General features: G+C 32.0%; 2 protein-coding genes and 1 long non-coding RNA gene across 4 annotated transcripts; all 3 read left to right on the top strand.

Annotated features, from left to right (window-relative positions):
• Window positions 1–214: 214 nt before the first annotated feature.
• Window positions 215–2,790, top strand: LOC149737401 (uncharacterized). Its single transcript, XR_016384569.1, has 5 exons — window positions 215–1,078; window positions 1,380–1,472; window positions 1,612–1,740; window positions 1,943–1,997; window positions 2,114–2,790. It is a non-coding gene; the product is annotated as an uncharacterized LOC149737401 (long non-coding RNA).
• A 799-nt stretch (window positions 2,791–3,589) lies between these two features.
• Window positions 3,590–7,664, top strand: LOC149737400 (uncharacterized). Its single transcript, XM_089874201.1, has 9 exons — window positions 3,590–3,948; window positions 4,347–4,469; window positions 4,592–4,648; window positions 4,704–4,820; window positions 5,142–5,258; window positions 5,440–5,530; window positions 5,788–5,882; window positions 6,447–6,500; window positions 7,058–7,664. Exons 1-9 carry the CDS (start codon window positions 3,838–3,840, stop codon window positions 7,085–7,087), a joined length of 795 nt encoding a protein of 264 aa, XP_089730327.1. The 5' UTR covers window positions 3,590–3,837; the 3' UTR covers window positions 7,088–7,664.
• A 300-nt stretch (window positions 7,665–7,964) lies between these two features.
• Window positions 7,965–10,786, top strand: LOC149737399 (membrane-spanning 4-domains subfamily A member 4A-like). 2 transcript variants are annotated; one of them, XM_089874207.1, is made up of 7 exons: window positions 7,965–8,318; window positions 8,616–8,735; window positions 9,030–9,086; window positions 9,419–9,544; window positions 9,861–9,977; window positions 10,266–10,335; window positions 10,415–10,786. In XM_089874207.1, exons 1-7 carry the CDS (start codon window positions 8,232–8,234, stop codon window positions 10,486–10,488), a joined length of 651 nt encoding a protein of 216 aa, XP_089730333.1. In that variant the 5' UTR covers window positions 7,965–8,231; the 3' UTR covers window positions 10,489–10,786. The 2 variants fall into 2 exon arrangements, with proteins under 2 accessions (XP_089730333.1, XP_089730334.1); XM_089874208.1 differs by lacking the exon at window positions 9,861–9,977.
• Window positions 10,787–11,160: the final 374 nt, after the last annotated feature.

Raw genomic sequence — 11,160 nt, 5'->3', positions numbered from 1 at the left:
TAAAAAGTCATGCTTTCTGTTCATTCTTTATAACTTTTTTAACCTTATATTAAATAAAACAATTATCTCTCTAACTTCTTATAGACTATTCAATTCATTGCTGGAATGTCAAGCATTTTGCTTGGGTTGGCAGCCATTTGTATTGAAATATATTACGGACAATCATTCTTTGATACTGGAGCTGGCATTTGGTGTGGATGCTTTGTAAGTTATCTTTTAATTAAATAGCAATGTCTTAACATCCATGATTTATAGATAGTATTGTCTGGTGTGTATGTATTGGGCCAAGCTTTGTAGTAAGAATGGTGTAGTGCGGTGATTCTTAAACTTTTATGTGTGCTTTATCCTTTTAACAAAGATGCCTGTCAGATTTACCCCCAATATGTAATATGGTCCTCATTTATTAAAAGGCAAAAACAACTAATTACATCGGTTATATTTAATGCATCAGATGCGCTTGCTTTTTGGCAACGAGTTGTTCTAACCTAGAACAGTAAGCTACAGTAAGTATAATTGGCACAATTTTTTCTGTCCTGTCAACTGATGTGGATTTTGATTGGTAGCTTATTTACCCACTAAATACGAGGAATTTATCCCCAGGGGTAAATTTACCCCAGTTTAAGAAATGTTGGTGTAGTTTAAACAATAGCCGTTAATCGGTTATAAGTTTAGCAGCTATGCTTTCATTTGACGCTTTTACTCAAGTAGTTTTTTCCCCTAGCTTGTTTAACGACTGTTTTGTTGTTGCTAATTTCTTTCTTTTTGGCACAGTTTTGTTCCATTTACATCTAAGTTGTTTTAATTGAATGCAACTCAATATGAGTTAACTTACACTGTACTGTAGGTTTAGCAGCCATGCTTTTATTTGAAGGATTTAACTGAGTGGTTTTTATTCTTAGCGTGTTCTAATGACTGTTGTTTTGCTGCTAATTTCATTGTCTTTGCAACAATTAATCTGTTTTTCGTTAGTGTATTACTGTAATAGATGAATGTAATTCATGTTAAATAAAGAAATATTTAGTTTCTAGCTACTGGTGTTCTTGGATATTTGGCTGATAAACAATCAAAGCAATGTCTGGTAAGTTTTATAACCATTTGTATAACTTGAATTTCCGTATCTAATATGCTATATGTGCTTCTATAATTTTAGTTTTGGTACTTACAACTGAACAACATCAGTTATACAACTTATAAAGCAGACTGCTCATTTTAAAACATTAACCAATGTGGAAAAGAACATAAAGCATCATAGGCGCCAAACCTGGGGTTGCAGGGTAGGCAGGCTTACTCTATATTTCTGGCACTGCATCAGTAAACATTACAAGTAATAGTTATAAATTGTTTTGTTTTAGTATCCATTAACTGCTTTATATTTACAGATAATTGGTACAATGGCTATGTCTATCTTGAGTGCCGGTTTGGCTTGTGTGATGTTCGCACTTGATTTCCTATCTATGCTTCATGGACATGCGGTGAGCCTAAATATAACGTCTTTTATATAACAATATGAACTATTTTTTTGATTTACATATATATATATACAAGGAAAAATTATTTACATAAAAATAAAGTATTAAATGTTTCTAACTTTTTCTACAACTGAATTTACAGGCAAAGGAAAAAGCAGCTGTTGCAATTCATTTTGTTCTGGACATAATTGCCTTTGGGGTTCTACTGGTATCAGTTAATATCGCAGCATATTCTTGTGGTGCAGTTTGCTGCAAGAAAAACAATGCAACAGTATGTATTTAATGTTGGGGTATTTTTAAATCAGTGACTGAATATATATTTACTTCAATTAAAAAAACCCATTTATCCTCGCGCGGTCGGGCAACTACAATTTGTAACATGAATAGAGCATAAAATCTCAGTCTTATTGTAACTTATGTTTAAACTACAAATCATTGTCCCGAACACTTTCAAACTTTACAAATCTTTTCAGGATTCTAGAAACACTGAACTACCTGCAGATGGAAAATTTGTTAACAAAGGTTTTGGTAAAAACTTGTTTAATATTCTGTTTTTTTGTTTAGGTATAACTTTGTGCTAAAACAAATAAAAAACCTCAAATAAATGTTACAATTTTAAATAATCTAATGCAAAATGTATTTAGGTCAGTGTGAAAAGGACAAGACAATGTTGATTTGATGGATTATGCATTTTGTACACAACGACTACATGTACATAACTTTATATTCACATTAAGTTATTAGCAGACACAACTTGTGTTATATCTTCAAAATCTGTTGCTGCCTAAACCAAGTGTTTTTATAAAAAATTGCGTAGATTTATTTAAAATGTTATTGAATATATGGCACGTTGATTTAAATCGTATCTAGAAATAAATTAATGTTTTTTCACTTAAAAACAAGTTACACAAATAAGTTTGTCACTTCATTAACAAAAATTGACCGGTTTGTTATAACATACCTCATATAATGCAAAACACTTTAACTTTTGCAAAGTTATATTTTAATAAAAATTGTGTTACTTATTTCTGTTACATTATACCAACACCATAACAAACCAATTGTACAGGCCCATGTCATATAAATTATACATGCCATAGAAAAGTTGATACTATAATTTGATAAATGTTGTAGAACTGCTGTTTTCTTGTATATCTGTCCACAATTTTTGTTTATTTTACCATTGTGTTTATGTGTCTATTTATAGCTTAGTTGCTAACAGTGCAAAATGTACCTTGTAGCTTCATTTAAACAACCTTTACTTTTTTGTTTATTTAATGTGAACATTTTAAATTCTGTTAATATTACACAATTATTTGAGTTTTGGTTGTTTTTTATAAAGTAATTAGTTTTTAAAACAATGTTTAACCATCATGCTGGTAGGAAATATACAAAATATATATAAATGGATTCGGGTAAGTATATTTTGCTACACTTTAAGAAACCTATTTGGTTTACACTAAAACTCTGTTTGCAAGAAATTTGAAGTAAAAATAACAACAAAAATTTAACGCACATACTCTAAAATTCGACATACCAATAATATGTTATAAGATATATCAACTTATTAAGTTAAGTGTAAAAAGTGTCTGTAGAATTGGTGACTGCATTTTAGTATTATGAATTCGTGTATTTTGTTTCAGGTGGCAGGGCAAGGACAGTCTATAATAGCGTTCCATTTCATACACCTCACTTTAGCGTTTTGTAACTTTGTGGGTGAATGTATTTCTAGTTAACTAACAACTATAACACGCTATTAGTGACCATTGGGTTGAAGTAATTGCTGTTAAATGGCATGCCCAAGGTCACACAGGCCACAGGTATCCAGGAAAATACAAACAGGACGTTTTGTTTGTTTAATATTCTGCTCCTTTTAAACACAAGTTATAATAAGGTTTAGCATAGTATGACGTATTATAACTGTTGTTTTCCTTTACAATTTCGTAGTGTTTAGGCAAAGCAATTTACCGTTTAATTTTAAACATGTGTTGGTTTCATTATATTTACAGAAGTGTTCTTATGCGCGGCTGTCTGTCGAGAAACCGAAAGCGCCAAACATAGACAACTTATATATTAGCAGCCATTTAAAGGGAAGTCATATGATTTACGTAATCGAACGATGTTTGCAGTTTATTCATTTCCTTGCTTGAGACTTGAATGTTGCGAAACGCTTTGACTTTGTAAAATAAATTCGTTCCATAAGGCTTATTTTCTTACCTAATCCTTTATAACTTTGCTGCAACCAAAATATAGATTTGCCATCTATAACTATATTAGTTTGATAAAAAAGTCAGTTTCTGTTTTGCTGTGAAAGTTTTACCATTTACATTGAATTTCTTCAAATACGAACCCTCAACACTAAAAAAAGATGCAGCAAACTCAAGGATATATAAATCAGCCCATGAACGTTCCATTAATAATACAACCTCCGCAAGAACATCTCGGACAGAAATATGCTAAAATTTACTTTGGCCTTGGGGTAAGTTAATTTCCTAATTACTGTTAAAATATTATTTAATATAAATTAAACAATCCAATGACTAAAAACTAAATAAGTGTGCCTAGTAAATAAACAAGGACACTCTCAATGGTAGCAGCATCAAGTCTCACAGTAACTTCTAACTACTTTTTCTCGCTGCTAATGTATTTTTATTTGGGTTCAACGGCCGCTCTGTTAAACTGACGCTATTTCCCACACCTTTTATCCAAAGTGTGTTTTAATCACTGTCGTTATCTGTTGATTCGCTTCTATTCGTTGTTTAAGTACCATGATTTTTGTTGTTGTAGTTGATCATAAAAATTGATAAGAATGAGATAAATAAAAAATGTTATGTAATGAATTATTAATAATAATTATATTGTTCAATATTACAACAGGTTACTCAACTAGTGATGGGTGTATTGAGCCTTGGTATAGCAATCACAGCTCTGTGTTTAGGATCAAATTACTACTCCAACTATTACTTCGACACTGGTGCTGGTATATGGTGCGGAGTCATCGTAAGTATCAACATTGGGTATTATTTTTGTAAATCTGTAGCGGAGTAGGGTATAAATTGCTTTTTTTACCGTTCCTGATTTTTTTACAATTATTTCCTGATTTTTTTACATTTATTTTACAGTTCCTGGTTTGTGGAATTCTTGGATGTATCTCGGGTCAAAAGCCTGGAAAATGTATTGTAGGTATTTTTACTTTGTGTAAAAAATGTGTTTTCCGAAATATGTTTTATCCAGATTGTTGCTTCAATGGTAATGACAATCATTAGCGCCGTTATAGCAACAACCATGTTGTCTCTTGAAACGGCATCAGCACTGTTGGTGGATCCTTACGGTTACCATTATGGGCCATCAGTAAGTCAGTATAGGCCTAAGAAATGTGAGAAGTGTGCATGAATATTCTATTTCTATTCTAGTGTGCTCGAATAAATAATTTTCTAAATTATAGTGACATCATATGTTTTAGTACTCGGTTTTTAACTTCAAAACTGCTTTTACCTTGGTAGGTGTATAACTGTATAGTAATAATTTTCCTTATGTTTGACAACTTTGAGTAAAACTGCATTTTTTACCATTTTACACCAGATTTGCATTAAAAAAGCTGGGCAGCGAGAACAAGAGTTCATGCAAAAGTTATAAGTTATTCACTTTTAATTTATAAATCTTTTATTCCAGTGGGCTTTAATTGCTCTTCATTCCTCCAATGTATTGGTTGCTTTCATTGAATTGGTGATTTGTATCATCCACTCTGCATACTGCTGTGCTGCTGTGTGCTGTTGCAAAAAACCTCAGGTATTGTCTATATACATTATGGTTGAGAAATAATAATAATAACTAATATGCCATACCAGCAATTTGGTGCCGTAGCTGAGTGGTTAGACGATTCCATCGTAACTAAAGGATTTTGGGTTTGGTGCTTTCAGATCCAAAAACCCGGATCAGTTTCATTTTAATAACTTTCAATTCTTTTCAGAATGTCCCAACTGCTACAAGTGTGATGTCCACACAATATAACCAGATGCCAACAACATATATTGGTGGGCAAGGACAAACAACTGTTTATTGTAAGCTAAAGATATCATTAACAATATGTATTTTAAAACATAACTTTCACTTGCGGGCACAATTTCTATGAAACAGAACACTTACATTATAACAACTGTCGTTACCAATACCCAAAGATAAATAAGTTGCATACATTCATAAATTAAATTAAGGTAAAATAGTTGGCACTTCAACAAAATTTAAATATTGTAACCTGTAAGCTAGACAAATATTCAACAACATGGTTTCAAGACATGGCTTTCACTTTTCTACACAGCTTATCAGTATCCTGTAGGTGGAACAGGTTACCCTGTTGTCCAAACAAACATAGCAACACAATCAACGATTCCTCCAGTTGGACAACAAGCAATGGTATGTTAAACCATATAAAGTATTAATATAAATATATGTATAAGTTATAATCCTAAGTGTGTTTTAACAAATGAAGTACTAAAAACGACTTATATGATATTAAAAACAAGTCTGGGGCCTATGACATTGTATCCAAGACACAAAGTTACATAAGTTGTAACTTGTAATAACACGTGCCAGCTTACGAGTTACCATGTATGTTACTTTGTGGGTGATTATTATTTTATTTTTTTGGATTTTTTTGTTTTTGTTTTGATGTATGGCTGATAATTTGGACAACCCATTAGTGACCACTGGGTTGGAGCAATTGCCGTTAAGTGTCTTGCCCAAGGACACATACGCCCACCATGGTAGCGGCGATGAGCCTTGAACCCATTACCTCTGGGTTACAGGCAGGCGCGCTAACCACTATGCCACGGCGCCGGACAAGTAAGTTACATAAGTGGTAACTCGTAAGCAGACACGAGGTGTATGAAATAGAACACCCGTGTTATAACGACTGTCGTTGCCCCGCCACACAAGGATAAATAAGTTACATTTATTTCATTCCTTACTGTATTACAGCAACAAGAACCTCCTGTTACACAACAACATAGGTATCCCCCACCAGCATACCAGGTGAGTTTTGTGGATATCCTGCATATGGTGTCTGTTAAACAAACATATTCTTTTAAGGGCCGCCTGAAATGATATTTTTCAACTTTAAACCATTAATGCAGAAATGTTGTTATTAAAATAGTAATGGAAAAATGTAGGTATTTTGGAATATGCTATTATGTTCTTTGTGTATTCTTTCAATAATAAGTACATACAAACTTCTGACATCCAATTTTAACTAAACTAGACCCAAGAGTGCTGATTTACCATATTTGCAAGAGAATAATATGCAGACGCATTAATGTGCAGTAACATACTTTACTTAGGCACCACACATTTATAAACACAGGGGTTGCAGGTTTATTCAGGAACACCGTTTTGTAAAACAAAACAATTTTAACTATTAGTTGTAATGTTTAATGATGCAGTGCCAAAAACATAGAGTAAGCCTGCCCACCCTGCAACCCCAGGTTTGGCGCCTATAATGCTTTATGTTTTATTGTAGGCCTACCTTGGTTAATGTTTGAACAAAGTCTGCTTTATAAGTTATATAACTGATGTTGTTCATTGTTTTCCAGGCAACTGAACAAAAAGCTGTCAATCAGTAACTCGATGAGCAGCAAGATTTTCATGTTTATAATTTGACTTTTGCTTACTTATTTTACTTCAATACAGTTTATTAATTCATATCTGCCAAAATTACACTTTTCCAAACTCAGCACACACAAATATATTGGATATTCTGTAATTTAAAGTTCTGTATTGTACATTTTTGATTATTATTGATCTATCCATCTATATGCGCCCATATTACTTTAGTGTTGGTATTTCTTCATATCTGTTCAAGTCATGGTTGCATGGTATTGGTATTAATGATTTATTTTGAAAAAAATACCAAATTTAGTTGATTCACTCTATTAGGGAATTATAATATAAAATTTAAACTTTAGGTCTCGAGTGTTTAGGAATGACACTCATACATTTCTACATTTTTTATATATTTCCAATCTTTTTTTAATCTTCATGCTTTTTCTATGATTTGATCTAGAACTTTTCATTTATTTGTTTTATTTGAGTGTTTCACTGGATTGTTATAATATGAGGATTTTTTTACATTAATCTTTCAGTTTCATTTTGTTTATGAAAATATTAGTAATTATGTGAATAAATTGTTGCCAAAAATAATATCAAAGTTTGATTTATTTCAAACATAAAATGTGGGTTCAGTTCTACATCAAGTACAATTTAAAGTGTACTCAAACTGTAGGAGCATTTGTCTTTTTATAAAGTATTTTATTGCTGTAGAAGAATGTGTTTGTTTGACTTGAGCAGTATTATTGTGACAACCAAACTGAGCCAGATGGAAGTTTATTGACAAAGTCAATACAGGGTTTATTGGAATATAAATCTTTGTATTAAATCTTAAAGTAGTAAAATTTTACTGTGGTATGAAGAAGATGCCTTTGTTCAGGTACATGAAGATTCTGTTAGGGTGTCATTGTAAAATTCTGGACATGATACATAAATTCTATTTGTCTCTTCGAATATAATAGCAAAGATCAAATTTAATAAAACAACAAAGAAGAGCGAATTGGCAGCAAAACAATAGTTGTAATTATTTCCTAAGGGTAAAAACTATTTGAGTAAAAGTGTCAAGTAAAAGCGTGGCTGCTGAAAACTCGAAAGAGTATAATAAACCCATTATTGTATTGCAAAATATAGTACCTTAACAGCTATATTGAGAAAGTTACAATGGATATCAACTATCAACTCATGCCTGATGTAGTAAATGATAATTTGCCAGGCCTGAAGTTCACCAAAATCTACAGCAGGCTTGGGGTAAGTATTGGTGTTTGGTTTAGCCAAATACATAACAATAAAATTGAATAAAGTCTAAGGTCTAAAGCTTTTAAACTAAAGCTTGAGTTAAAAATAACCTTTGTTTAATGTAACAAATTTTATTTATCGTTTTGAAAACAGTAGTGAAAATCAAACTAATTAAAACAGCAAAGAGAAGGGAATCAACAGAAAAGCGACAGTCTTTAAAAATTAACATTTGTTGAAAACATATTTTTTGCTAACCCCCTCATTTTAACTAAATACATCTAACAAGATCTAATTATTGTTAAATTACAGATTGTTCAAGTGGTTATTGCCGTACTGTCCATCACCTTATCCACGACCACTGTTGTGATGGAACATAATTTACAAGGATACAGCATAAATATGGGTTCTGGAATCTGGTGTGGGGCCTTGGTTAGTATTGTAATAATGTAGGTATTTCGGTATCTCTTGTGTTATAGTAGCGTGGGGGAAGATGGGACACCTTTAACACTTTAAATCTCATTATCCTGATCGTATTTTAAACAATTAACAACGATCTATGGGAGTCCTGTGGATGCGGTTTTAAAATTCTTTGAAGATGTTTTGTTTACTACCAAATGAGATGTGAAAATTGAATGAAAAGGTGTCCCATCTTCCCCCACCCTACTATATATCTGTTGCTAGAATAACAACACATAATTATTGAAACAATAGATTTTATTTTAGTTTCTTGTTTCTGGTGTGTTTTGCATTGTATCTGGAAAGAAGCCTTCACACTGCTGGGTAAGGAATATTAAAATTGGACTTATTTAAACATAGAAACTATCTCTGGACAAAATGGGGTGCTCTTTACTTCCAATGAAACCTCAATTAGTTTTAATTCAATGCAAATTGTGTTGTTGTATCAGCAGACTTGCTTTTACCTTTATCACTTAAGTAGTTTTCTCCCTAGCTTGTTTTACTCGCACTTCTTGCTCCAAATTCCTCTTGGTTAATTAATCTGATTGTTGTTACTGTGTTATGAATTTATAAAGAAATAATTTTGAAAAAAATGTTTGTTCATGATAATTTTTGTTATGACATTTTCTGTACAGTAATACTTTTTACTTTATTAGATTACTACTGGACTTGTTCTGTCTATACTTTCTGCTGTTTTTGCAGCTGCAATGGCATCTTTTGAGGTGACTTGTGCATTATACAATGGAGCAAGTGGAAGATTATCTACTGATGTAGATATTACTGTAAGTGTTTGTAATTGCTTATTTATATTACATCTAATATTTTAACCATGTCTTACCACACTGTATATAAAATATAAACTTAGTTGTCTAAGTTGTAACTAAAAAAAAAATTTGTGTTACAACGACTGTCATTGCCATGCTATGCTATGATAAATAAGTAACATACATGGTATCTCGTAAGCTGGCACGAGGTGTATGAAACAGAACACCTGTGTTGTACCCACTGTCGTTAAGGATAAATAAGATACTTTAATTCATTCATTCATTCATAAATATTGCTGGAATAATGTAAAGTAAATTCATGTTGTGCGTACAGGATATACTGGTTGTACTGCATGCTGTCCTTGGGTGTTTGGGAACTGTTGACATCATCATATCGTGCATATATGCTGGCTACTGTTGCCCTGCACTTTGTTGCTCGAGACAACATGTGGTATTTATATAAATTCATTTTGTTGTCAGCTTGGAATGAATTTTACTTGTGGTGTTAAAATGAAGTGGGGTACTGTGTGTGTTTTCCCCATAAAAGCATTTTGTCAGTTAGTAAACAAATAATAACTAAGAAAGACATGTACATGCTGAACCCATATATAAAATACTTGGTCACAAACTGACATTTAGTTTCATTCATGATATAAATCAATCATTACATTGATTGTATGTACCATTTTAATTTTACTAATACAAAAAATACATCTTTAGAAAATTGTTTTTTTTTCAGAGTTATGAAGATGGAAATGTTCAAGTTTGTACTGTTTTACAAAATGGTTCAGTCTCAAGAACAAATTTGGGTAAGTTTTGCCTGATACATGATATTCTACTTTGTTGTTGTTACTTTATTTATGAAAAATGTAACAATTTTGTTTACAGAGTCGCGGACACATCTTGAAACGAAGAAATATTTATGTTACAATCAAGATACGGAAAACAGTGTTTCAATCTGAACCATTGTGACATTAACTTTTTGATGTACATAAAACTTTTAAAAATGTTAATCTATGATTTTGTAAATTTATCATATAAATTTGTATGAATTTGTATTATATAATTTGTTTAATTTACAGACCAGGCATAGATAGTACAAGTTGGAATATTAGAGAAATGTAGCTTTGGCAATGAATGTATAGTGTTACCAAAAATGAGGTTCAATTGAAAATGGTACAAAATATGTACTGTTATTCTGTTTAAACTACACGTTGTTATGCCATATATTTCTCTAGGAACTAAATACCGTCATGTGCAAAGATTGCAACTAACGAAATGTTGTTGCTCTTTAGCATCTTCTAGCGGTAGTGTTTTTGTTTGTTTTTGGAACATTTCTCACATTACCTTGATAGCAGCTATCGGTCATGTGTTATGACTGTGTGGTAAACTGCTAATGAAGACCACGAGCGCGCTAAACAGCTGAATGAAGTGATAAACGTTTTCGCCATTCTTAAACTAGGCAAGATGACTTAGATTTGTGACTGTTAATAGCAAATAGCTTGATTTAGTGTAAGGCTACCGCCTACAAGCAGTGCTGAGTGCATTAAATGTGCTATATACAGTACCGGTAAAATAGCGCTGATTGAATGTTTCTCTTTATAAAGTATGGCAGCTTTGATAGTATAATAGCA

The sequence above is a fragment of the Ciona robusta genome, chromosome 3 (genome assembly GCF_009617815.1).
Source record: "Ciona robusta chromosome 3, ASM961781v2".
NCBI lineage: Eukaryota > Metazoa > Chordata > Ascidiacea > Phlebobranchia > Cionidae > Ciona > Ciona robusta.
The sequence above is the reverse complement of the archived record's forward strand: the minus strand, read 5'-3'. Positions and strand labels throughout refer to the sequence as shown.

Coding starts and splice junctions, on each gene's coding strand:
- LOC149737400 (XM_089874201.1), top strand. CDS start 3,838: ATGCAGCAAACTCAAGGATATATAAATCAGCCCATGAACGTTCCATTA. Junction 3,949..4,346: donor AAATTTACTTTGGCCTTGGG/GTAAGTTAATTT, acceptor ATATTACAACAG/GTTACTCAACTAGTGATGGG. Junction 4,821..5,141: donor GTTACCATTATGGGCCATCA/GTAAGTCAGTAT, acceptor CTTTTATTCCAG/TGGGCTTTAATTGCTCTTCA.
- LOC149737399 (XM_089874207.1), top strand. CDS start 8,232: ATGGATATCAACTATCAACTCATGCCTGATGTAGTAAATGATAATTTG. Junction 9,087..9,418: donor AGAAGCCTTCACACTGCTGG/GTAAGGAATATT, acceptor TTACTTTATTAG/ATTACTACTGGACTTGTTCT. Junction 9,978..10,265: donor GTTGCTCGAGACAACATGTG/GTATTTATATAA, acceptor TTTTTTTTTCAG/AGTTATGAAGATGGAAATGT.